General features: G+C 52.0%; 1 protein-coding gene across 11 annotated transcripts in view; it reads left to right on the forward strand.

The window, feature by feature from the left end:
- Positions 1-27,950, forward strand: part of LOC133345256 (disco-interacting protein 2 homolog C-like) — a 151,101-nt gene that overhangs the window by 47,979 nt on the left and 75,172 nt on the right. For 2 of the 11 annotated variants that reach the window (XM_061555853.1, XM_061555858.1), the window contains exon 2: positions 13,013-13,084. The exons of 2 other annotated variants lie outside the window; for them this stretch is intronic. In XM_061555853.1, the coding sequence (XP_061411837.1) occupies positions 13,013-13,084 (72 nt within the window). 7 more of the 11 variants (XM_061555851.1, XM_061555855.1, XM_061555856.1 and 4 more) reach the window with 5 other exon arrangements.

Here is a 27,950-nt window from a genome sequence, read left to right on the forward strand (position 1 = left end):
TGCAGGGGAGACGGCTCTGTGGACTCTCATTCGGTTGTCACGTGGCTGGGTTTGAAGGTTCGCAGGTGTCGTCATCAAGCAGTAGCAACAGTATCAGCAGTGGCAGCAGCAGCAGCAATGGTGGCGGTGGCGTTTTTATCGTCATCGGGAGTAGCAGGAATAACAATAGCAGCGTTATTTACGACAGTGGCAGCAATTCATCATCATCATCATCAACAGCAGCATAGTCATCGCCTGTTATCACCACCATCGTCGTCGTCATCATCATCATGACTTTATCATCAGGGCAGCATCATCATTGGCGTTGCCTCATGAGGAGTTGGGAAAGGTAAAACGATTACACATCGCCACGCACGTCCGAGCAGTGAATTGATCACGTTTGGGACGTCCAGATATTTCAACCCACACCCACGGATGCCTTTAAGGAGTCGCTCGCAGTTGCCGACCCTCGCGCGCGCATGAACCTTGCGTGCGACGGCATCGTCCGGGGTCTTCCGCGGATTTCCGTGCGTCCCATTGTTGTGGCAGCCGCTTGCTGCCGGAGGTCGTGTCGGGCGGGGGTCAAGGATGGAGTTTGACCCTCGCCCCCTCCACCCCTCCACGCCTTCCCCCTCTCTCTCTCTCTTTGTTCAAGAAATCTCATTGTGTTCACCGCGACTTCGTGAGGACAAGTGGAGCGAGTCGGGATGGCGGTGGGCCAATGATTAGCCATGGACAATCGATCACGGATTTAGATTTTTTTTTTAAATCGATGTTCTGTTGCAACCTGGTCACGTGTTTTCATTGTGTGCCTCGCTGCTGCTGCTGCTCGGAACAATGGAGTGGACTTGAGGTGTCCAGTGGTATAACCCTCGCCGTGCCCACGTGCACACTCACGGGCCCCACTCGCCTTCAAACGACTCCCCCCAAGTTCTCTCTGTTTATACTCTTGGTTTTTTCGGTAAAGTCACGAAGGTAAAAAATGAAATAAAAATTTACAAAAATAAAATAATAATAAAAAATCATGACATTTCGGAGGCAACACAAGTCTCCGTCATCAGGTGGGACCGTCACAGCCAGATTTGCTGTATCAAGTGAGGCAGGGATTCCAAGATGCAAGTTCTTAAATACAAGTCACGTGACTTTACCGAAAAAACTATGAATCCTTGCAGTCACGAAAGCTTCAAATCTAGAATTCTCTCTGTTTCTCTCGCTTTGTTCGGATCACTCTTTGTGCGTCTGTCACCGTGTCCCCGTCATTAACACCATCGCCGCCGCCGCCATCATCATCATCATCAATATCAATCAACGCGATTAGCGCCGATGTCTTGATCGACCCTGTCCGTCCAGTGCTCGCCGAGTTGCATTGGTTTCCGGTTACCAAACGAATACATCGTGAGGTCGCGCTCGTTACGCACACAAAGTGCTCGCCACAAATGAACCACGATACCTTGCTGATGTCGTCAAGGAGCACAAACCATCATCACGCGAACTCCGCTCATCCTCGCAGCAGCTTTCGGCGAACCGTCAACCAAAGGCGGTCACCGCATCGCGCGCGTTCAGATGCGTTTCTGCGGCCGTCTGAAACGCACTCTTCCTTCCGATATTAGGAAGCCACTGGAGCTACGCACTTTTAAATCATCTAAGTTGAAAGCTAATTTCTTCGTCACTGCTTTTTGTGTTTAGTTTATTGTCCTTCCCCGGCACCTCCAATTAGCACGGTTGGCTATGTACGATGTGAAAGAAGTTCAACATACAGCATCATTGTCAAGAGGTTGTTCATCATATCTTGTTGCTACCATCATCATGATTATCTACTGCCGTTGTCACCATAATCTCCGTCGATCATCAGCATCACTAAAGTCACCACCGCCACAGTCGTGGCCACGTCAAGCACAGGCGAGGTCCTGCCATAGATCCATGGAATTTGCGCCGCTGGCTAAAGGCCACACCTGAGACTTGCACGTGGGGTTGGGGGGGGTGGGAGCAGGGGTTGGGAGCAGGGGGGGGGGGGTGCCCGTGACCGCCTGCGAGCCCGTGAGGAATGTGGAGAGGGCGGCGTGGAGCTCACTCCACTGGGAGCCGAGAGGAGTCAAGTGCGAGGCGAGAGGGGGGACTGCGTGATTAGGGAAGGGGCGGCGGGGGCGAGGGGGGTCAGTGGGAGGTGAAAGTTCACGATTTAACAGCTGTTGCAACGCTCGCGTTCGCTCTTTGGTATAAATAACCGCGCTGCTGCTGCTGCTGATGCTGCTTATGAAGGGAATTCTGCGCGGGAGGGGGGGGGGGGGGTTCGCTGCTATCGACTTTGAACGGCGCTCGTACGACTTCGCGACGCAGCCGGCGATCCGGCGCTGTGGAGGCAGCGGCGAGGGTTGGCGGACCGCCGCACCGATGCGGTCAAACCTCCCCTGCCCTCTCGAGAAGGAGCCGTGTCCCGACTCGCCGGGAGAAAGCGGCACGGCAAAATGTGGGATAGGGTGTTGCTCCCTCACTCGCACGCATGGGGTTTCTTCAGGTACTCCGCTATCCTCCCACTAGTAAACGCTCATGAATTGGCTGTTAATGCCTTCATATATAAAGGACTGCAGATCTTGCAGGGGGTGGTGGTGGTGGGGGGGGGGGATTTGGTGCCGACTCCTCACCCGCGTGGCTGCTCTCTGCGAGCGTGAGGAGTGAACGCTGTGCGGCGAGATTCTAACCTTTGGTTGCCAGCGTTCGGTTAAAATCTCGACTGATTGACCTTTAAAAAAAAACAAATAGCTCAGGTCACGCTGCGTCCTGAGCTTGGCTTCTGTCAGAGTAGGCGAACCCGGCACACACCACAACCCTACGTGACTCTCGCTCTGGCCACGGCCACTCGTCTCACCTGCCACCGACTCAACTCCACCAGCGAGCGACCTTCGAAAATATCGAGCAAAAAAATTACGTCCCTATTCTTAGGTTTTTTCGGTAAAGTCACGTAGGTAAAAAATAAAAAATTTTACCTACGTGACTTTACCGAAAAAACCCAAGAATATGAATCCTTGCAGTCACGAAAGCTTCAAATCTAGAATTACGTCCCTGCACACAGTGCAAACATGGCCGTCACGTGACCCGACCAAGTGGGGTTCATCTCGTACTGGCATCTCACAGGTCGCTAGCGCAGACCGCAGCAAGCCGTGCGACTCGTAGCCAGAGCCATCGCGAGCGTGGCCACGGTGGGTGCGGTGGGTCGGCCGCGCAAATATCTTCCGTGTCGCCGACTCTGATGCACCCGGCTGGGATGACGCCTCTGGTGATGGAGTCGATGTAGCAGCCCCAGGTCACCCGAGCAAAAGAGGCGACTTTTCACGAGCCTCGATTAGTTTTGTTTTAAATGAAGGACTGCTCTTGGGGGGTGGGAGAGGGGGTTAAATAAAAGACCTCTGGCTTCTGAAGGTTCCTCCTGCTTGAGTAACTTGTACGTTGAAGAGCGCGGTGACGTTGGTACGGCCAAGGGTTTTGCCCACCGCGAGCCGTCCTGGCCCCACGTGTCCCACGACCGAAGTACCGGCCTCGCGACACGAGCGTCGGCTCGTGTTTTCAGGAGGAGCCAAGTGGTGCCAGGTCCCAGCCACCGTCCATTCGAGGCTTTTGGGGTTTTGGGAGAGGAGCAACCTCGCACCCTGCTCTGCGTGGCCCCCGTTATGAAACGACTCGAATTCAATTCGTGGTAGTGGCCCGCGGATTAAATGCGGGCTCGCTCGAGACATCGGGAGGCGCAACGCAGACGCATTCATAGACAAATCACTTTAGGGGGGTTCGATTACCATCTCTTCATCTCTGCGGAGCGTTCCCCGCCCGCCCGCCCGCCCGCCTGCGCCCTACCTGCTGCCCGTCCTTTGCTCGCTCGCTCGCTCCGTCCATCTCGTGTTTTTCTGATTTTGTGATGCCCCTCTTTAGATCCAGATGCCAGAGTGTGTGCGCGAGTGCGTCACGTGACGGTCCGTGCCTTTGCGTTACAAACCCGGCTAGATTTCTGGCTACGACTAAACATTTGTTGTGAGTGATACGAAGCGGTGCTGGCCTTCCCCTGGGTCGACTCAGCCTTCAATACACAACTGTTGCACGGTGTAAACATCAGTACGGGAGAGACAAAGGCGGCCAGGCATGGTTTTGACCACACCGTGCCGTCCTTCCTAGGTGCTCGCAAACGCCCCCAACAGTCTGTGAAGCAGTGGCGGCTGGTGATATTTATTTTTGGGGGGGCGCATTTTTTAAATTTTATTGAGGGGGGCAAATAAATATAAAGCAGTACCAAAAGCCATTTTGACTACTTGAATATAAATTTTGATAATCTTTATTTACATTTCAGACCAAAAGAAGTACCAAAAAGCATGTTTCCTACTTGAACATAAATGTTTCTCTTTTATATACATTTCAGACCAAAGTACCAAAAAGCATGTTTCCTACTTGAACATAAATGTTTCTCTTTTATATACATTTCAGACCAAAGTACCAAAAAGCATGTTTCCTACTTGAACATAAAAACGTTAGTTTCATGCAATTATCAATATGGCTGCGGCTACTTTCATGACGTTTGCATTTGTCAGAGAGATGTTTGAGGTCTCTTACCCCCGTCGTTGTCCACAAAACTTCAGTGCCGACACTTTGAAATAAAAGACAGGGAAAACAAAAAAGAGAATTGCTAACATCACATCCAGCCAGCCACCTCCGTTTCTCATAACAAGCGCGGGTGAAGCTTCGTGTGTAGCTTCGTCCTCTGTCACTGGCCTGCTGCTGGATTTGTAAATCGGGTTGGTCCGGTCCGAGATCCTTTATCTTTTTTATTTCTTCCAGCGAAAGCCTTGTGAAAGGGTTTTTTTGTAAATAAATTACAGAATTTGGATGAACTGCTGCCATTGTTTACACAAAAAATTTGATCAGCCTAGCAAGTGTCAAAGTGGTGTCGCCTTCGCACTCGCAGTAGTGGCCTACAGCGTAAATTTGAATGACAGGTGACGAGAACCAATCAGATTGGATAAAATAACATGTATCCAATTCTGATTGGCCAGGGACGCAACGACTTGCGCCCCGAGGAGAATCTTTAAGAAACCAATTAGAGACCAGCTTCAGGTCACATGCTGTCCGAAAATGTAAAGTCTCACATAGACATCCATTTGTCCGGCGCCCCGCATAAAACACATTGAAAAACATAGAAAATAGTTGACCGATTAAAGCCAGTTTTTATTAAATGCTGATGCTTTTCTTACTACCAGCCGGCACATCGTATGAAAAAAAGATTTTATTTATGTATTTTTATATAAATTTTGTATATGTATATTTCTGGAATATTGATGGGGGCGGCGCCCCTGCGCCCTCTATTGACGAGCCGCCACTGCTGTGAAGGCTACACACGGTGGCTCTTTGTATGCGTGTGTGTGCGTGTATGTGTGTGCGTGTGTATGTGTTTGCGTGTATGTGTGTGTGTGCGTGCGTGTGTATGTGTGTGCGTGAGTGTGTGTGTATGTGTGTGTGTGTGCGTGTGTGCGTGTGTGTGTGTGCGTGTATGTGTGTGCGTGTGTATGTGTGTGTGTATGTGTGTGTATGTGCGTGTGTGTGTATGTGCGTGTGTGCGTGTGTCGTGAGTGACTTCCACAGATGCCTTGCGATGCTGCTGTCATTGCCGCAGCACGCCATCTGCTGTTAAGTGAACATTAACGACCCCCGTGACCCCAATTCGTCAGGTCAAGTCATCACCGACCGTTGTGTCTTTGGATGTCGCAGCCAAATCCTAAAATCGTGAAAGTTTTCTCCGGTTGAGAGAGAAAACTCAACACATACATCAAGAACGCTGGCGTGATGTAGAACAAATGCAAGCTAGCGTTCGGGCAATGGGCCTTCTTAATAGAAAAACACTGCTTTTGTGTTTCGTTTTAGTCCTTCCCCGGCACCTCCAATTAGCACGGTTGGCTACGTACGGTACAAAATAAGTTAAACGCACATACATACATATTTACATAATAACATACAAAACAGAGAGACACAGGATGGATAATACAAGTTGGAGGCTGCACTTTACACCAGGGGATCTGATGATGATGATAAACACATTTTCGAAAATGCTTCCTTTCGCACAGGTTTCAAAAGTGGCACGTGGGTGGTTGCATACGAGCAGCTGATGAGTTGCGAGGTGCGCACGTGGGATCCCACTGGGGAGACAGAAGAGAGGAGAGCTCACGGATACCCAGGACGTACGCACGTTGACCATTGAGAGCAATAGGCGTGGACTTGGGCCTGTACGGGGGATGCTGGCCCTCGGTGGACGAGACTAATAACACCGATGTGGAAGCCGACTGACCGTGAGGACATCCACCGCGGGGATCCAGCATTGAGGTCGCCTCACGGCAGAGGTCGCAAACGGGTTTTGATTCCTTACCCGTAGCCGTACGCGGCCGCACCGGGGTCGCAAACGGGTACCCGTACCCGTACCCGGCCAGATACGGGTAGCCGGGTATCGGGTAGAGTACGGGCATCGGGTACCCGGTTGCGACCTCTGCCTCACAGGCAGACGCCCGGCGGGGCGTTGCACCGCGGGAGGGATGACGGTGGCTTGGAGAGGCCTTCGTGCGGCAGTGGATTGAGCGTGGCCCCGTCATTACGTGACGGTAGAGGTTGCGTCATTTTCGAAATATTTTCGGCACGCGACCCGAATATACATAACGCCGTGGGTGCGTGTGTGTGGCCATGAAAGCAGAAGTATGTAATAGGCGACGTTTCGGGCAGTGGCCCTTTTTTTATAGCGCATCAACAAGCATAGTTTAGCTTCACTTATGTGCTGTGAAGAATAAGCATCACTTATGTGCTGTGAAGGGCCATTGCCCGAAACGTCACCTGTCATATACTTTTAAGGCAGTGTTGGTGACGATTGTGTTGAGTTTTTTTAGAATATACACTGTTGTGTGTGTGTGTATCTCCATGTAGTGTAGAGCGATAGTGCAGCGGTTCGTCCGCTGCACTACGAACCTGGCGACCCAAGTTCAATTGCCGCTCACGGCCAACACAAGTGAAGATTATCTGAACCGGTCCTGGGGCCTCCCCTAGGTCAACTCAGCTCTCAAAATGAGTACCTTGTGCGGTGTGTAAACATCGCCACTGGGGAGAGGTGTTGGCCTCCCACCCCCTCGTGTGCCGTGCCGGCCTTCATAGGTGCTCGCTAACAGCACTTGCCCCAACGGTCTGTTCAGCCTATACGGTGGATCTCTGTCTTTGAGCTTTGTGTCTCCATGTAGAGACAATGGGGAGTCACCGTGGCAACTCCGCTGCGAGGAGTTAATGCCAGGATCGCCTGGCAATGGGGAGGATGCTGCTCCGTGGAGTTGTCTGGCTCTTCGCCTGGAAATGAAGGGTGCCGTTAACCCATCTCATCAGAAGGAGTAATTTAGACCTAAATAGCAATCGCTGCTTTTGTCTGCCACGTAATTGTTGTAAGGATTTTGTTTAAACAAATTGATCCACGTCTGGGTGCGAACAGCACAGAAACTTTCAAACTTTAGTCGGGTTTCGTGTGCGCGCGTGCGTGCGCATATCTGTTTGTGTGTGCGTGTGAATGCGTGTGTGTGTGTGTGCAAAAACAATTCCCTACCTCCTCGTGGTGCCGGACGGCAACGCCGTGGTGGGCAGTGCCGTGGGGGGAGGGCCAATTTAAATTGGCCTTTCCACTCATGGCGTTTGTAACCACCACAGTGGCCCAATGGGGGCTCTGGACGGGTGCGAGGGGCTGGTAATCCCTCCACTTTCAATTAATTACCAGTAAACCACGACTGAAAAAATGTAATTAATAAGCTTGTGCCGGAGGCCCCGGGGTGACAGGCGTCTATGATGTCTCCTGGCCAAATCCCATTTGGCAGAGCCAGGAGACTGAATCCTTACCCTCGGGGCTCCTCCAGAAACAACAAAAAACCACTACGTGTGGCCACGTGGAATGTTCGAACGCTCACTGCAGAGGAGAGGTTGCCACTCCTTTGTCGGGAGTTGGACCGGGACCGCCTGGATCTCTGTGGTATTCAGGAGGTCTGGTGGATCGGCTCTGGCTCCTGCCATCATGAGGGGTGGACAGTCCTCTTCTCGGGGCAGGAGACTGCCAAACAACAGGGAATGGCTCTTCTTCTGAACAAAATAATGAAGGGGGCGTGGGAGCGTGGTGGCGAGGTGTGGGAAGCTGTAAGCCCCAGGCTACTCTGGGCTCGCCTTCCCATCAACCAGAGGCGAGGAGTGGTGGTCGTGCGACAGGGATGTCCTCTGGCTCCCACATTATTCAACATATATTTCGACCACGTAGTTCGTGAAGCGTCCAATAGCTGTACCGGAGGAATTTCCATCTGGTACAGATACAATGGGAGGTTGATCTATGCCCAGGTGCTGTCAAGGCATGGCTCGCTATTGCTCAAGCATGCCGATGATCTGGTAATCGCTGCTCACTCAAATGAGGAGTTGAAGGCGCTGCTGCTGAACCTGGAGCTTGCCACTAAGAGGTGGGGCCTTACTATCAGCCCCTCCAAAACTAACCACCTGCCAGGGTATTTTGTACCATCGGACACTCCACCCCCACAAGCGCCGGGTGGCTAAAGCACAGCAAGTTGGTACAGTAGGGGGCACAGGTGGTGCATCAGCCAGTCATCTCGGTCATCTCGGTCAGTCGACCCGTGGCACCTGCTGGGTCTGCCCTGTGACCTCCTGCCAGCGGGCGTTCGACACTTCACGTGGCCTCAAGGTGCACTTGGCCTGGCACAAGCGTCGTGGTGACGTCACCGCCACTTAGTGGAGAATGGCGATTGTTGTTGTTGTACATTACTAAGCGTGTGTGTGTGTGAGGCCACCTGAAGGAGCCTTCGATACTCTATGTGGTCTCAAAGTGTACCTAGCCTGGCACAAGCGCCATGGTGGCGAGGTGTTAAATACCTCGCCTGGTTTACATGAGGTCGTGGGTTTGATCCTGATTCTCTTGACGCCTGCTGTATATTTGGAGTTTGCGTGTCTCTCTCTCTTCCCGTGGCCGCGTGGATTTTTCTCCGGGTCCTCCGGTTTTTCCCTCCACATTTAGAATCAACATCACGCGTTGAGAGTATTTGGATGCTGTATATTTCCACGTGATAAGCCACTTCGTTGAGCTATCATTTGTGGCCATGTTGCTTCTGAAAAAGAGCTACATAGCTCAGTGGGCCTAACCTGTTAAAATAAAAAATAGTTCATAGTTTTTACAAGCGCTTGGGTGATGCCACCATCATATAATGGGGAATGGCAGCTGTTGTTGTTGCTGTGTTACTTTGCGCCTATGTCTATTGCAGCGCTGTGTTTGCTATAAGCTGTGTAGACAAAGCACGTGTGTGTGATGTAAGTGTGGGGAGCGGTAGTGTAGCGGTCAGCGCGCTGCGCTATGAACACGAAGACCCGTGACGATTATCTGAACCGGTCTTTGGCCTCCCCCTAGGTCGACTCAGCCTCAAATTAGTACCTGGTGCGATATATAAATATAGCCACTGGGGAGACAAAAGCGGCCGGGCGTGATATTAGCCACCCACCCCTTCGTGTGCCGTGCCAGCCTTCATAGGTGCTCTCTAACAGCGTTTGCCCCTACAGTCCTGTTTAAGGCTATATGGGGGAATCTTTGTCTTTGATTTGTGTGTGTGTGCACGTGCCATTTGTACGTGGTGTGTTTTCCAAGCCCTACCGGGGATTCGTGTCACTTGGGTCTGTGACCCCGGAAGTATCTCAGAAACCCGGCACGCGACTCCCAGCATGCCTCTTTCGCTGGCTGTGGGCCCCAATGGTCACGTTCCCACTTCCAGGTGGCCAGAAATGAAGCCCTACACCGCGCGCACTCACTTGTGACAGCAGAGGTCTCACTCCGAATCAGTCGAGCGGCATGATGTTTTCATGGACTGCGTCATGCTGCGGTGGAAGTTTCAAGTTCAAGTTCATTTATTAGGTATAGCCCTGTGAGCCATTCGGCTCTTGAATCGGGTGCAACCGCAACAAACAAAAAACAAAAACATGAACAAAAAACATCTTAAAGTGAATATGTGACTAAGTGCAAACAGAAAATCCAAGAAAAGACAGCAAAATATTGCAGAAAAAAAACCGTACACCAACGCTGTGTGCAAAAATCCCAGTGGGATGCAAGTCAAACAACAACCACAAGCTACCTGGTCTGTCGCTCAACACGAAGCTTCGGGTCTTCTCGGCCAAAGTCATGACCTCCCTTCTCTATGCTTGTGAAACGTGGGCCCCTCTGGTGAAACATCTGCGCTGGTTGGAAACATTCAGGCTGGCCTGGCTACGATCCTTCCTGGGTTCAACCAGGCTGGATTGTGTGAGGAGCTCACAAATCATTTTAAGATCTGGACACATTTCCATCAGTGAACGCCTCTGGTAGGCAAGGCTGCGTTGGCTGGGTCATGTTGCCCGCATGCCCAGCCACCGCATCCCCAAGCAGCTTCTGTTTGCCGCAAAGAGAGGACTAAACGGGCATGATATGGGCTGGAGAATAGATGGACTGATGCGGTACGTGAGGATGTGGAGCTGAGTGGACTTGCCGATGACTGGTACCAGCGGTGTCAAGATCGGCCTCTGTGGAGGAGGCTCGTGAAGGACGCTAATGGGCAGTTAGAGGCAGTCACCCTCCAGCAACAACTGAGGGCAGAGGAGCGACGCTCACAACAACGAACGGAGCGCCTGGCGGATAAAGTGCAGCAAGTTGGCACAGTAGGGGGTACAGCTGGTGCATCTGCCGGTCATCTCAGTCAGTCAACCCATTGCATCTGCTGGGTCTGTCCCGAGACCTCCTCCTGTCAGCCAGACACGTCACGTGGCCTCAATGTGCACCCGGCCTGGCACATTCGCCGTGGGACGTCACCGTCACTTAGTGGCGAATGGCGGCTCTTGTTTATCGGTGGAGAGCGGTAACGTCGTGGTTCGCGCACTACACAACCAAGCCGAAGACCCAAGTTCAATTCCTGCTCACGGCCAACAAGAGTGGCAAAATATTTCAACTAGCCCTGGGCCTCGCCTAGGTTGGCTGAGCCGTAAATAAGTACCTGGCGTGGTGTGTAAGCATCAGCACTGGGGAGACAAAGGCGGTCGGGCTTGCTGTTGGCCACCAACCCCTCGTGTGCTGTGGCAGCCTTCATAAGTACTGTACTCGCGAACAGCACCTGCTCCAACAGCCTGTACGAGGCGACACGGGGGCTCTTTGTACGCGCATGTTATATATATAGTATACCGTGTGTTTGTGTGTGTGCGTGGGGAGCGGTGGTGTAGCCGTTAGCGCGCTGCGCTATAAACCCGGCCACCCGGGTTCGACTCCCGCTCACGGCCAACACCGGTGACGATTATTTGAACCGGTCCCGGGCCTCCCCTAGGTCGACTCAGCCTCAAACGAGTACCTGCTGCGGTGCGTAAACATCGCCACGGGGGGGGGGGGGGGGGGACAAAGGCGGTCGGGCGTGGTGTTGGCCACCCACGCCCTCGTGTGCCGTGCCAGCCTTCATAAGCCCTCGCCAGCAGCACTTGCCCCAACAGCCTGTTGAGGCTACACGGTGGGGGGGGGGTGAACCTTTGCCTTTGTGTACGAGGAGGCGACAGCTGCCAGATGCCTCGCGTCGTTTATTTGGGAGAGCGACTGTGAGCGCCGCGCGGAGGGCGGGGAGGGCTCGCGGGGAACCCTCCAACCGCTCACCGAGGACGGCGATAAGCGCCCCCTAAAATTAAACCGCTCGGAAAATGATCGCGAATCCCTCGGGAATATCCTCGTGCGGCTGCCAACAAAAGTGAAACTCGCCTTTCACGGCCTGACCTGCCCGCCCACCCACCAGACAACGAGCAGCCCAAAGGCGTCGTTCGCTCTCGCACGCCTGGGTCGCCGGGTCGACCGCGGCTGGTGCCGCCTGACGATTCAGTAGCCCAGGGGCCATACGGCGCCGAGAGGTGTGTGCATCCTGGATGTGGTGTGCCGGGCGTGGAGCGGTTCTGCCGCGATGGCCAGAACGCTGCGCGCAAGAACGAACCGCCGGGTGGCTCCGGGCCCACCCGGTGCTACCCTGCGGGAGCAGATGGCCAGACATGGGGAGGAGCGTCACGCAGAGATGATGAATTGGCCGTGATTGGCAGCATTAATGAGCGCTAATTGGAGGGGGGATTGTTGATGGGGAGGGGGGGGAGTTTGTTGCCAGCTCACGTGAGGTGCGTTCACCGTTCTCGCGACGGGATGGGGTTAGGGGCCGTCCATAAATGACGTCACGCACCTGGGGGGGGGGGGGTGTCAGATATTTGTGACGATGTGTGACGAGGGCGGGGGGGTGAGAAATGTGACGTCACATCAAAATGAGCAACATTAAATAAATATAGACAACACGTTCTACTTAATTAAATATACTTTGTAATAAATGTTTTCTCCTACAACATCAGAGTGCAGCGCCACATTAAATATGCACTACAATGACAATAGTTTAAAGCGATTTGAAGCTTGTTTAATTTTTTTTCGGGGGGGGTCTGACTTTTTGTGACGCCGTGTGACGATGGGGGGGGGGTCAAAAATCGTCCACAATCGCGTGACGTCATTTATGGACGGCCCCTTAGTTCTCTCGTTAGTGCAGTCTTGAATTGCAGTCCCTACTCTCTCGTCCTTCACCTTGTCCAAACAAGCACCGTCTTCGCATTCTCTTGGTGTTCGCTGGAACGTTGCTCGCTTTGCGACTCGCAGATGGCAGTGAGGCGGTGCTCCCTCGGTGCAGTGATTATTGCTGCCCTCCTGGTCAAGTCAGGAACTCTCGCATGGCGAGCACGCATCTTGAACATCGCGGTGGTTAAATTTCATGATTTTCGCGGATTCGCTCGTCACTGGAATTTGGAACGTTAACTACTCGCCGTCAATACTTGTCCCAGGAGTACATCCAGGCGACAACAGGGGAGATGTGTGTAGGCGTGCGCGTGTGCGTGCGCGCATCTGCGCGTGTGCATATGCGTGCGAACACGCGTGCGTGTGTGTGTGTGCGCGTGTTGTGCGTGATCGTTGCAGGGGACATCACACAGAAGGGCTATGAGAAGAAGAAAGCCAAGTTGCTTGCCCCATACCTGCCACACCCACCAGGTAACTGGGAATCGTTCCGGGTGGCTTGGCGTGGTGGTTTGGGTGGAGTTGGGTTGAGTTGGGCTGCCGGAGTGCTTCCTGGTGGCGCCGTGCGGTGTCTGGCGAGTATTGGGTGGCTGTGCAGTGATTCGCTGTGGGGGGGCGGCGTGGTGGTGGTGTATGTGATGTTGATGTCCGATGTGGCACTGTGTGTGTGCGTTGCATGGCGCTTGGCGGGGCATGGTGGGATTGTTTCGTCGCTTGGCATGGGCATGGTGTGGCGTTGGATGGTGTTGATAGCACGGCATCATTATTAACAGCGGTTTTACAATGTGCTCCTGCTTGCCCAGTAGGCCTTGCCGAGTCTCAAGACTCTTTCCGGAGTCGGCGTCGATGTTGCTCTGTATTTTCCCAATCGAGTAATGTGCCGTGAAATACTCGCAGTCCTGGCAAATTTGAAGCTACGTCACCAGCAGACAACGGCCTATCCTCCGCGAACGACGCTGACGGGATATTTTAGCGTCTACGGTGGCGCAGGCGGCGCGGAGTAATTTAAAGGTTGATCCGCACACCACTGTATTAGCCGGGGGGGGGGGGGGGGGTGGGGGGCTGCCAGATTTCAGACTGCGGACCTCCTGCAACGAGCAGCGACGGCGCTAGCGCCCGGCTCCCCAACGCTCCCGCAGCGCCGTGCGATGGCGTGACGCAGCGTGGCCCGGCGTGACGGAGGGTGGTTCACGTTGCCACATTCCCCAGCTGCTGTCGAGAAACGCCGCGTTGTCTCGCCTGCGTGGGAGCGGGGGGAGGGGGGTGGGGGGCAGCGCGCCGGTCTATTGAACGAACGCTCACGCACGCCAACTCACGCGCACGCTCGCGCATTCACATGCAAACGATATGCGGCATCCCCCTCCCTTTACTCCGTGCCCGCGCCCCCCCCCCCCCCCCCCCCGTGCTCGGTTTTTGTTTCTCCATTTCGTCGTTGTTGTTTTTCGTGAAAGGTGAAAGGGCCTTGACCGAGGCCTCGCGACTCGGCCCCCCTTGGTGCCTCCTGGGCCCTGGGGGCCTCACGTGCCGAGTGGTCACGGGGCCTTCCCGGTACGACGTCCAGTCGAGCGACGTCGTCACCAAAATGACGAGGCGTGACGATGAGCTGTTCCTGCTGTGACTATGAGGTGTCCCTAGCGTCATGGTGGTAAGCTCCTGTGACGCCCAGTGGTCCATGTAGGGTAGAATTACATTTCTCATAACACCCCACGGCCAATCTCCCTTTGCTTCATGCAAGCTAAGACGTGACACTTTGCCGGCGTCTGATCATTTCTCAAGACTTCTCGTGTGACGCGCAGGGGCACCAGTTCACATTGACAGGGCCTTGGTTATAATCGGCGCCGTCCATGCCGCGCGGGACACAGACTTTGTACAAACGCAAAGGTCCTCCATGTAGCCCACACACGCCGACAGGGCAAGTGCTGTTAGCGAGCAGCACCTATGAAAACCGGCCCGGTCGCACGAGAGGGTGATCTGGCCAGCACCGTGTTCGGCCGCCTTGGTTTTCCCAGTGCTGATGTGTATTAAGGCTATGCGGCGGATCTTTGTCTCATATTCTTTGGGTCTTTCGGTAAAGTCACGTAGATAGGTTCAAAGAAAATAACTAAAAATTAAAAAAAACTACGGCGTTTCGATCGCAACACAAGCATTCGTCATCAGGAAGATGAGGGGGTAGTTTTTTGTAATTTTTTGTTATTTTCTTTGAACCTATCTACGTGACTTTGCCGAAAGACCCAAAGAATATTAATTCCTGCAGTCACGAAAGCTTCAAGTCAAGATCTTTGTCTTGTGTGCGTTTTCTGGGCCTCCTTTAGGTCGATGCAGCCTCACATAAGTAGTCGATGCTCATGGCCAACAGCCTCCATAGGCTACAGCGGGCGGAGGGGGGGATCTTCATCTGTGTACGTGTGTGGCAGCGGCTACGGGCGTATCATCACCGCCAATCGACGAGGGCCAGTAAAAGTGCCGTCTCCTCTGCTGACCGCTGTCCCACCTGCCGCTCAGTGCCAGCATGGTTTCTTCCTCCTCAGCTGGGAGTTGTCGCTGCCACGGGGAGACGCTGGGACAGGCGACGGACGAGCGCCGCGTTTTCCCCGGCACCGCCTCCCCTTCCCCGCGAGGGGTCAGGGTTCATGAGAAACCCGCCTCCATGTGACATGGGAATGTAGGCAGCACAAGGGGGGGCGGGGGGGGGCAGAGGGCAGTGGGACCTGGCGACATGGGGAGCCGGTTGCTCCAGGGCCCAGTTTTTGACACAGGAAAGGCGCCTGAATCTGGCAGTCTATGTCACCAGCACATATGGTTAATACAGCGAGTCGGAGATCGAACTCAGGGGCGCTTTTGCTGTGCGGCACGAGTGTTACCGCCACGCGAACTCCGCTCGTCTTCGCAAGCGGCTTTCGGCTAGTCGTCGAACAAAGACGGTCACTGCATCGCGAGCTTTCAGATGCGCTTCTGCGGCCGTCTGGAACGCTCTTCCGTCTGATATTAGGAAGCCACTGGAGTTGTGCACTTTAAAATCATCGAGGTTGAAAACTACTTTCTTTAGAGCTGCTTTTTGTGTTTAGTTGTCCTTCCTCCGCACCTCCGATTAGCACGGTTGGCCACGTACGGCGCGAAAGAAGTTCAACATACGTGCATACATCTTGACTTAAAGCTTTCGTGACTGCAGGAATTCATAGTCTTTGGGTCTTTCGGTAAAGTCACGTAGATAGGTTAAAATTAATAAAAAATATTTTTTATTAATTTGGTAGATAGGTTAAAATTTATTTAAAATATTTTTTTTATTTGGTTAAAATTAATAAAAAATGTTTTTATTAATTTAAACCGATCTACGTGACTTTACCGAAAGACCCAAAGCAAATACGTGCGTACAGACATACGCCGCGCAAGCTGCAGTGTAATGTCGTCTAAAACAAATGCATTTAAGAAAACAAAACAGACGTGCGCTGGTGGCTCCCCAGACTCTCACCCGAAGCTGCCCCGCGGTGAAAACGATCCCAAATGTAGCACGACGCTGCTGCTGTTGCTGCTGCTGCTGTGAGTGGTACCACTTGGCTACCTGTGAAACCTTTTTGCCATTGCCAGGATCAAAATGACGAGAGTGGAAATACAAGGACAGGCTTTAGCCTTTCTGGCAATAAACACAGGAGGTGTTAAAGTGCTGAAACACCAAATCGGTACATGTTTTGATTGGTGTAGGCCAATCAGTTTCAAAAGCGGTGCATATATTATAATGTTTGTTTGCATCTTTTGCCACAGGTACGTGTGGTTAATGCAGACTTGATGCCTTGTAATAGTTTATTTAATTCGTCTTGGAGCATCTTAACACCGTTTAGGGTAAAGCCTATTTTTATTTTTTCCCCCAATTGAGTAGTTTGCAGGTACATTTTTCAGCATCGGGATGTTTGGCCAATATAGGTGACACTGTATGTTCTTCTTGGTTCTTTCGGTAAAGTCACGTAGAAGGGAAATAATAAAATAATAAAAAGAAAACATTTTATTTTATTATTTCCCTTCTACGTGACTTTACAGAAAGAACCAAGAAGATGAATCCCTGCAGTCACGAAAGCTTTAAATCGAAAAAAGACACTGGTTTTTTTTAAAAAATCGGAACAGGGAGAGAGAGAGAGAGAATATCGCAACGCCACACAGTAGCAATGTTGTTGTGAGGCACGAGGAGTGTCACCACTGCGCCATACCCTGCCGCCCACTTGCACACCCACACCAGCCGCACAAGTCCACGCACGACTGCGATTGTACTTGTGCGCACACGAAGTGATTGGTCTAAGGTGAAGTGGAAGAACGAATCGGGTCGACATTTGCGGCACTCAACAGCACCTCACTCCCCTGGAGAAGGCAGCGGTCTATTAATAGCGCGCAGAGGTTTAAACGTCACTGTGAAAAAATTATAATCACAACATCCCTTCGCGCTGGCGCGTGCTCACAAGACGCTCCGCTACTGCTACCGCAGCAGCAGCAGTGACAACAGCCGCTGCTGCAGCGACAGCGGCAGCCTCGCCTGCCGCCATCGGCATCCCACGGGGTCGCAGGGTCAGCCGCTGAGATTCTAGCGGAGAAAATCAGTGAGTGTCACCCGTTAATTATGGCTGCTTAACGAGCTGTTGTGGGGGGGGGCGCCGTAACGGGGGGGGCAGCCCCTCCTGGAACGCTACGTTCCGCAAAAAAATGTCACGGCAAACAGAGCATCGCCCTGGCAACGGATGCAGGGATGATGGAGCTGAGAGAGGGGGCTGGGAGCGGGGGAGGGTGTTGGATGGGGGCGGCGGGAGAGGAGAGCGGAGGATGTAGTGGTGGGGGGAGCGCCTTTGGGGGAGGAGGGGGGGGGGGAGGTGCTGGCGACGAGGGGCAGGGGATGATGCCGGAGGGGAGGACGGGAGTCCAGGGCAGAAGGCGGCGAAAGATTTTGTGAGAGGAGGCGGAGCGGCCGTGAGGCGTGACGGTGAGCGAGCGTTACGGACAGCAGGAAAACAAATCGGCTGCGATCGTCGTGTCCTGTGCTCCTGATCGTGCGCGCGGGTGCATGCGCGTGTGCGTGCGTGCGCTTGCATGGAGCGGGTGCGCGCAGAGCGAGCAACGTAAGACGTGCACGCGTGGAGAGTGCGTGTCAGCGTGCGTGGGCTTGGAGAGCGAGCCATCGAGCGAGCGCGCGCACGCGGGAGTCTGCGGCGAGCGAGCGAGCCAGCGCGGGAGCGTGAGAGGGCGAGAGCGTGAGAGGGTGCGCGTCTGGAGACATGGTTTCCGTGCGGCCGAGTTCGTGGAAGGAGGGAGAATGTCGCCGGGAGCAGTGGAGGGCATCGCTGGCGGTGGCGGCGGTAGCCGGACGGGTCGCGTTTGCGTGGTCACCGTCTCTCGGCCGGGCGGCTCCTCGGCTGCGCGCGTGATCGCGTCCGCGAGGGTGAGTTTCCGACGTCCACCACCACCACCGGGGATTTGTTTTCTCGCCGAGCGTCGTACGGGTCTGCTAGTAGGCTGGAGTAGGCGGCACGTGACCAGTAGAGGCATACTGGATGTGGTGTGCCGAGTGTGGGAATATATTTTGGGGTCGCTAACCCAGACAGACCTGGTTGAAATTAAACCCCAGGTGCCAGAGTGCAGGAAATGCTCCTGGTCCGGCAGGCTACGATTGTAGTAACGGTCACAAATGCCCAGGACGGCAATGGTACGAATGTCCTCGCGCGCGCCAGAAGGGACCAGGATGGGTCACCGCCAGCAGTTAAGATCCTTATTAAAGCTGGGCGAGGGTGCAGTAAGACTGGAAGTCTCTGGGGGGATCCGTCACCCAGGTCTCCAGGTCCCCAGGTCTCCACTGACCTGGGGCCGTGGCGTGGCGTGTCCCGGCGGCGCCGCCACGTCGCCGCTTGTTGCCGAGGTTCGCGGTTCCAACCCAGCGGCCGCCCTGGTCAATGCTGCAGCGTGAGTTAACCGTGACAGTACCACACATCGTCTGCTTCACTCGCAGTGAACGTTCACAGATCCCTTGGCATCGTTCGCAAGAGTAGGCCGTCGCGTGCTGGCATCAGGGTCCACATTCGCCCAATCCAAAAACTGCTTGCGAATGACGCAATTTGGATTATTCACAGCAGCGATCATCGCACTCCCACTGGCAGGTTCGTGCCCCAGGTCACTCTTACCAGTGAGACGCTTCTATTCTCTTGCGTTTGCACCTGGTTAAACGAAATGAACTTGAAACTGGGTAACAGAAACTGTGGGTGAATTGAAGGTCAAATACTTTCAGGATCAAGCAACCAACAAGCAGCAGGGTAGCAACATCACGAAGACACGGGGCCCGGTTCGGTCGATGTAACTGCGAGGAAAGCGTGAGACAAATGTTGGAGCAAAGCCAGAAATCTTTCCATGCCAAGAATTCTCAGTAAAGACAAACGCGGTTTTTGTTCATTGGTTGCTGAGAAAAGGGCCAAAGCCCCCCAAAAGCATCCAGTGGCCAGTAACAAGCCGCACTATTGGAGGTGGAGAAAACATGAGTTGAGCTAGGTTATGAAAATTTGTAAAAAAAAAAAAGATTTGGTGGGAGGGAATTTCAGAGTCGGACGGCGCGTGGATTTCTGGCGGTTGAGCACGGTACGCACGAGACGAAACGTACAGCAAATAAAATAAATTCCAAGTTCGTAATTAAACTTGCATCCCCAGTGAGATGCATTTCTAATCGCGCCATGAGCGTCCGCGTTCACAGCGACCAAGCAACGAGTCCCGATTGCCCACTCCGTGCTGGGGGGAGAGGGAATGGATTTGAAACGAGCAATATCTTGTGAGGCGCCGCTGCTTCTCTTCGTTATCGTCGTCGCGCCCTCGTTTGGCACGACGACCCGAATGCACACGCGCAGTACGGTAATATTACAATTCATAATAATTACTGTTATTTACAGCCTTTGGTAAATCCATTGATGGATGAAAGCCTCCTCCGTGCTGTGTCGTCGGTCACGGTGGTTGTTTGTTGAACCACACTTCACCATGCTGGTCATGGTGAAGTGTGGATTGGTGAACGTGGAGGGGCAGAGTGGCGGTGGAGGGGGGACCGGTTGAGATATCACTCGCCACTGATGTTAGCCGTGCCAGGGATTCAAACTCGGGCTGCTTGATGCATCGTGCAGTTTCGATAACCACTCCGCCACCGTTGCACCCCAGTATGTCAGTAATTACATTTAAAATATATATAGTTTACGTGTTTTCACAGTCTTCCTTTGTTGTATGTAAAAATATGGTCTGTATATCACAGGGTAAAGTACCTGCATTGCCATGGGTGATGAGAAACGTTGCGGAAACCACGAATGCGCACGACCGCTTTTCGTTTAAAACGCAGAATTTTTCAAATTTGTTTCATTTGCCACTCGATGGAAATGCGCGTGCGCTTCTCTTTTAATCGATTAGCAAATACGGATCGTCGCGACGCCATCATCGTGCTGCCGTGGCGGCCTTTTGCGACGTTCCCGTTCTCGGCCGTGGCCGCTGATGTAATTAGCAATGGCCGCTCACCGTGATTTGCTGGCTCGCTTCACACCTCGTCGGAGAGCGCGGCTCCGGTCTCGCGTCCCGGCGGCTCCGGTCTCGCGTCCCGGCGGCACCGGTCTCGCGTCCCGGCGGCACCGGTCTCGCATCCCGGCGGCTCCGGTCTCGCGTCCCGGCAGCTCCGGTCTCGCGTGCCGGCGGCACCGGTTGAATGGCGCTGCGCGGAGGGGACTGCGCCGGGGTTATTTTCTGTCTGGCTGCGTCGCACAGGTTTACCTGCCAACCCGTGCGGTTTACCCGTATTCTTGTACAGGGAAATTGAGTACCAAAGATGTTTGTCCATTTTGTTTGTGTTTCTCCCTTGTGATGGGGACTTTATAGGATGAACGTTGAGGTGTATAAGGGGCACGGGGTGACCAATAAAGTCTGAATTGGTCTGTAAATAAGGTAGGGCACTGATACAATAATTAAGAGGTTGACAGGCATGCGCAGGCATGCGGCGTGCAGAGCCGCTGCGCTCGTAGACATGCTTCGCGTGATCCCCGGTGCCACGGTTCCCCCTTTCCATGGTCCCACACTCCCATGGTACCTCGGTTCCCTGGTCTCCCAGACCCCCTCGGTCCCCCAGTTTCGCCGGTTATCCCCCAGTCCCCCGTCCAGGCGGTGAGTGTGCAGCTTGCCCGCTCACCTTGCCAGCCCACGCTGCGTGTGTCTTTACATATTCATGCCCAGGTCTCCCTGGCAGAAAAAAAATACTTTCAGTCTAAACGGGCAACCCCCCCCTAGCCCCCCCACGACAATAATAAACGAGGTAAATAATTTGTAGCCTTTTGTCAATCCGCTGCTGGGTGAAGGACTATCCGCAGCGTGTTGGTCAAGGGGATTTGTTTGACCATACTTCACCGCACTGGCTCGTGCGGATTGGTGAAGGGTTTAGATTCAACTCGCCGCTTGGGTGGCCGAGGCTCATTGTGCAGTGTGCTAACCACTGCGCCACCGCTCCACCCTTGCGATGAACTCGTACTTGTGCGTACATGTCTTGATTTCTAAGAGGGTTTATTTTTCTTTCACTAAAGCGGGCTCTCTTACGTGGAACGCGTCTTCGTCGCGTTCCAAGCGTCACCTTGCAACAATAACAACGACGGCGGCTTCGCCTTCCCGTGACATAAAACATTCCGCGCACGTTTGCTGCACACGAGATCCGGTCCCTTGAGGTTCAAAATGTCACCGAAATGTTCCCCGTGTTTTTCTCGGCACCACATTGTAGAATTCTGCCTTGAATCCGCCCCCCCCCCCTTGGTCCACGAGCCCAGGCCACAGATGCTGCAATTGTAGGCCCCACCTCAGGTGGCATAACTTTAATGGTTGCAATATCTCTCCGTGGCCAATAACAGTGAATTATGTGATAACCATTTGAACTGAGTGGGGGTTATCAAGTCATTCACTCTCATAGCCATACAACTACATCGGTGCTGCTCGAGGTACAATAAAGGTTTTTTTTTTGGGGGGGGGGTTAGATCACGTAAATATAAGTGTGCCATAGTAGTACTGTCCTTGAAGTTGATTGCATATTATTATCATTATCAGAGTTGCTTCTTTTTGTTTTCTTTTTTGACTACTTGTGTTGTGGTTATTGCAAACATGATGCCTTGAATAAAGGTGTCAGTTTTGTACCAGTTTAAAAGGGTAAAAACCTACTACTATATTTTGCCACTGGTAAAAGAGATCTCATAGTGTAAATAGTATAAGTGTGCCGTTAAACCCGCGACCAGCCCACCACAGCCAGTTAGTAAGGTTTGTCACGTGAACCAAACATGCCAATTAGTTACTAGTACAGCACACCGGTGTGTTGGAGAGTAAACCCACGACAACATTTACAATTCGAGTACGACGTTTCACCGGTAATTACAACCAGCCTCATCAGGCGACAGACAGAATTGTGTGAGGGATCCTCTGTTTTCGGTCTTATATATATATATTATGATTTGGGCTAGTCACAGTTAATGAACATACATTATGTACGTGCATTATGTTAATCTAATAGTATGCAGATGATACACAAGGCCTATTATTGGCTACTCACAGTTAATCACGTATGGTGATCTGTATCGGCATGCAATTAAACAGTGTAGTATCGCTTGATAATACGCTTACAAAGCCGTGCTACCCTTTTGTGTTACCGATTTCTGTTGTGGCCCATGGGCTGCGTCTGGCTCGACAGTCGTGAGAAGGGCCATTGCGCTAGACGTGTGCCTAATCCATTCGTTCACACGGCTAAAAGTGCACCTGGTTTAATTTGAATATCATAACGCTCGGCAGTGTTGAGCCCCAAGTGTCGCAGGCGCGGAGCTGCGAGGTGACCGGGAGATGTCAGTGCTCAGAGTTATCTCCTCACATTGGTGGTGAGTCTTGCTCCGGGGTTGATTTTCTATTTTTTGCTCCCACATGAAGCTAAATGCTCATTCGTGGTATTGGCCAAACAAGCAAAGGCAGGACCCCGCTGAATAAGCTGGTTGAGACTCGGGATATCCAGAGTAAATCATTGTGATTACCATGATGATTTAGTTGCCCTCGTATGTGTACATATATATAAAAGGGAAATTTGTGAATGTGTGTGTCTGTTCGAAATGTTTAGCATACTTCCCGACATGCAACAAACTTGAAATTCGGCATGTGGGCAGCTTGCAGACTGTACACAATGCAAAACGTATACAAATAGACTTTTGTATTTCGGGGGGGGGGGGGGGGGGGCGCAATAATGGTTATATTTTGCACGGCAAGTGAGCGGTGACGTCACATATGTGATGTCACCCGCATGCGGCAGCGTCACACAGTGTGGCTGCTGACGTCACCCCCCCACCCTCCGCGTAGGCCGTGTACTAATCCAAGACAAGAATCCAAGTCCCGGGCAAAGCCGGGTAGTACAGCTAGTCTGTTGTAATGCAGAGTTCCGTTGAGAAGGAGAAAAACGAATCTGTGTTTATTTAACTGATTCGAGTAATCTGCCATCTTCCAAAACGGAACTGTTTCGTGAAATTTGCTTTGAAATAATTATTTACTTTTTTACAGCAGAGTTCCGATTACAAACTGTTTATTAATTGGGTGGAATCCGTCAATTGTAGCCGATTACAACTTAAAACCGCATTGCGTGATGTCACGGGCAATAGATATGTTTGGAAGTGGGATGTGTTTTTGGGACTCCTTGTACCTTATTTTATGTATCCTGTCAAAAACAATTTCGATTTCGAATAAACAACACTAATTTTAATTTAAAAAAATTGTACAACGGTAGGCGGATAAATTATGATTGATGTGTTTTTGATCTGTGGATCGAAAGTAATCGCAGCCTCGTGTGAACGGATGAGGGCCCCCCCCCCACCCCTCATGCCACGGTGGTCGAGGGGGTTGTGTGGTCATACTTCACCACGCTGGTCAGCACGGATCGATGAGGCAATTATATATTCGCAACCAGGCGAGAGCCCATTCGAGGGAGACATGGGCCACTAAAGCAATAATTGCTGGACAAAAAGCTGCCGTAAGCAAAGTGCAAATGACTGCAAACCATATTGAAATGTATAAAAAATATATTATGAGACATCGGTGAAATGTTTTGCAGTGGGGACAAATGTGGTGAAGTATGATCAATTAACCCTCATAGCCGAAACAAGTTGGGTGGGTGGGGGGAGGGGCGTGGGTTCTTCATCCACCAGTGTAGTTAACACTCTGGTCCTGATGCGCAGTTATGAAGTAAAACCAAAAGTGTCATGGGATGCTTTTAGCACGTACTCGGTTTGTAAATGTTGTGGATTTGCTCTCCAACACACCGGTGTGCTGAATTAGTAACGAATTGGCCACGTTCTGTTTACGTGACAAACCTTACTAGTTGGCTGTGTCGAGGTGGTGGCGGGTTTAACGACACTTGATCTAACCATAAAAAAACGATATTATGCTTAAGCATGAATGATCATTATCTAACATGTACAGTATTGTTGTTATTATTATTAGGGCCACCTCTGTTAGAACAGAAGTTGCTCACTGACTCTTGGGCCCATGGAGGTCTTGCACGAGGGGCCCGGTAGTTTGCAATGTGACCACAAGCCAGAGGAAATGCCTGGTTACCATGGCAATGCCCCGCTGGTCACCATGACGACAGCCCCATCGTCACCTTGACAAGGGCGGCTCCCTCTTGTCACCTCGACGAAGACGTCTCTCTGATCACCTCCGTAGCTCCCACTCGGTCACCATGGCAACCGCTCCTGGGTTACCTTGGCCGAGGACCGCTCTGTCGCCATGGCAACGCCTCCTTGGTCATGCATTGGAATTCCAGCCGCAACAGCCGTTTCAAATTGGATGTTCGCTGTGTGGTATGAGGCAGCTATTTGCCAGTTGTGACTGCTCTTTGACAGAGGCCACAGAATTTACACTATGAGACCTCCTTTACCGGTGGCAAAATATAGTAGTAGGTTTTTACCCTTTAAACTGGTACAAAACTGGCACCTTTATACAGGGCATCATGTTTGCAATAACCACAACACAAGTAGTCAAAATGCAAACAAAAAGAAACAATTCTGATGATGATAATGATATGCACTGTCCTTGAAGTTGATTGAGTTGTACGCCTTCTGGTGTCATCTGGTCCAACACCAATGGAGACTAGGCTCTAAGGAAAGCTGTCTCGGGTGTGGACCAATCAACTTCAAGGACAGTGCATATTATTATCATCATCAGAGTTGTTTCTTTTTGTTTGCATTTTGACTACTTGTGTTGTGGTTATTGCAAACATGATGCCTTGTATAAAGGTGTCAGTTTTGTACCAGTTTAAAGGGTAAAAACCTACTACTATAGAGGTTACAGTGTCCTAGCTACTCTGTTCTAGGCTACTTGTGTTCCAGAGATGCTGTATTCGAGGCTGCCGCTGTTCTCTAAGCCATCCCATGCTGACCGCAACCTGCCAGGAGGTCGTCACGCACCTGCACACCTCGTATTGTCGATCCACTGCTGGATGAGGAGGGGCCTCCCTACCGCACAAGGGCCGTGGGGGTTACTTGGCCGTGATTTCACCCACGCTGTTTAATGCGGGTTGGTTAAGACGGGGAGCAATAGCCTTTGGAGCACGGTAGAGGGGTCGGCAACCTGCGGCTCTGTATGAGGACTGCTTCGTGACCGTTGTTTATGAAGGGCCGGCCGGCTCGTATTCACCATGGGGACTGCACCTCCTGAAATAGAGGAGTTTTTTTTTTCATACCAATTTCGAAAAAATAATGCCTCTTGATTTAAAGCTTTCGTGACTGCAGGGATTCATATTCTTGGTTCTTTCGGTAAAGTCATGTAGAAGGGAAATCATTTAATAATATAAATATAAAACAATAACAATTCTCACGACGTTTCGACTGCAACACACCTGATGACGATTGCTTGTGTTGCAGTCGAAATGTCGTGAGATTTTTTATTGTTTTATATTTATATTATTTGATTATTTCCCTTTTACGTGACTTTACCAAAAGAACCAAGAATATAATAATGCCTCTGTCTGTTGTTTTGATTGCCGAACCCCAGGTACAATACAACAATGGGGGGTTTCCATACAGCGGCCGACAACTGCACCCGTTCGTATTCACTGTGCGAGGCTCAAGCCCCCCCCAGCTTGGCTTGTTGAGATCTGATGAGGTGCGGACGAGTTTGGTTACAGCGAGGCACGGCGGGGCACCGTCTGTAGTTCCCAGGATTTGGCTCTGCTGCCCGTGCCACCGCAGGCATCGTTGTGGAGGTGGCCGAGCCACGGGAGGGTCAGTGACGAATGTTAAGAGACCAAGGGAGACATCAACCTCGGGGGACGAGAGGCCGTTGCTTCTGCCCAGGCGCCCGTGGGCTGCCTGGCCACGTGCTCCTCTGCTCTGATGGGGTTATTATTATATTCTTAGGTTTTTTCGGTAAAGTCACGTAGGTAAAAAAATTTAAATTAATTAAAGTAAAATAAAAATAAAAATCACGACGTTTCGGAGGCAACACAAGCTTCTGTCTTCAGGTGGAACAGTCACAGCACGATAGCTTGATACAGCTATCGTGCTGTGTCCGAAACGTCGTGATTTTTATTTGGGCGCACGGGACCGGTTCAGACGTTACTTGCCACTGGTCTCAGCCGTGGCCGGGGATTGAACTCGGCTCGCCGGGTTCACAGTGCAGTGCGCCGACCGTTGCGCCACCGCTCGCTGCTATTCCCCCCCCAGCCCCCGTGAGTTTACACGGTAGAATCTAACGCTGTGGGCTTTATCTGCATTGCTTTACATGGACGTCCTTGTCTCTCACTTCTCAAGGGCATGCGCCCTTGTGATGCGCATGGATCCACTGGTGTTTGTCAGTATGTGTGTGTGTGTGTGCCTATAATTACGTGTGCTTCTCTATCCGTAGGTCAGTGCATGGGTCAGTAGGTGTTGGTGTATATTCGTGTATGCGTTTGTATTCTTATGTGTGTGCGTGTCATAGTGTGGGGGGGAGCGGTAGTGTAGCAGTTAGAGTGCTGCGTTACGATCCCGGTGGCACGAGTTCGATTCCCACTCATGGCCAACAGCAGTGGCGATTATCTGAATCGGTCCCGGGCCTCCCCTAGGTCGACTCAGTCTTAAATAAGTAGCTGGTGCAATATACAAACATCGCCACTGAGGAGACAAAGGCGGCCGGGCGTGTTGCTGGCCACCCACCCCATCGTGTGCTTTGTCAGCCTTCACAGGTGCTCGCTAACAGCACTTGCCACAACAGTCTGTGAAGGCTATACGGGGGATCTTTGTCTTTTTGTGTGGGTGGAGCGGTGATGCAGTGGTGAGCACACTGCACTACGAACTCGGCGACCTGATCCCAGAGAACAGCCAACATCTTATCTCATCTATTATGTTATATTTATAGAACGCATTTGATCTCTTATGATTGATATCTGAACCAGTCCTGGGCCTCCTCTGAATCAACATCGACACCCTGTTGAATGGTGTTGCTGGCCTTCGTAGATGCTCGCTAACAGCACCTGCTCCAACAGTCTGCTCGGGCTTGAAGGGGGATCTTTGTCTTTGTCCTACGGAGTGTGTGGGTGTACAGGTTTGCATGTTTGTGTGTGTCTGGGATTGCGTCCTAGGTCAGCGCACTGCACTGCGAACCCGGCGGTCTCGCGTTCGATTCTCAACCGTGATGATTATTTCTAGATTTGAAGCTTTCGTGACTGCAAGGATTCATATTCTTAGGTTTTTTCGGTAAAGTCACGTAGGTAAAAAAATGTAATTAATAAAATAAAAATAAAATAAAAATCACGACGTTTCGGAGGCAACACAAGCTTCCGTCTACTTGATACAGCTGTCGTGCTGTGACGGTTCCACCTGAAGATGGAAGCTTGTGTTGCCTCCGAAACGTCGTGATTTTTATTTTTATTTTATTTTTATTTTACTTTCAGTAATTTAAATTTTTTACCTACGTGACTTTACCGAAAAAACCTAAGAACGTGATGATTAATACCCACTCTGGTTTCTGGGCCCTTCCTACGGGTCAATTCGTTTAGAGGGCTTGTCCCGATGGTCCGTGCGGGTCGCACGGAGAACCTTTGTGTTACGCACACGCAGAACGAACGGCGCTTACGAGCTGCCGCGGCGGTGACTCACGGCCCCCGTTGTGCGATCTGCGCACGGCGTGGGCGGTGCGGCAGAGGGACCTGCAGAGCGGCGATGTCGAAAAGAGGCAGTCGAGGTGCATGGGGGGTTGGGGGCGATGAATGGGCGCTTGCAGGTAGCGCGACCGTAATCCTTCCCATCGCTCGTCCCACGGGTGCCTTACCCGGCCGTATGGAGAGACAGCTGAAGCAATTCCCTCGTGGCGC

Source organism: Lethenteron reissneri, chromosome 21 (assembly GCF_015708825.2).
Source record: "Lethenteron reissneri isolate LAM-NWPU_2019-01 chromosome 21, ASM1570882v1, whole genome shotgun sequence".
NCBI lineage: Eukaryota > Metazoa > Chordata > Hyperoartia > Petromyzontiformes > Petromyzontidae > Lethenteron > Lethenteron reissneri.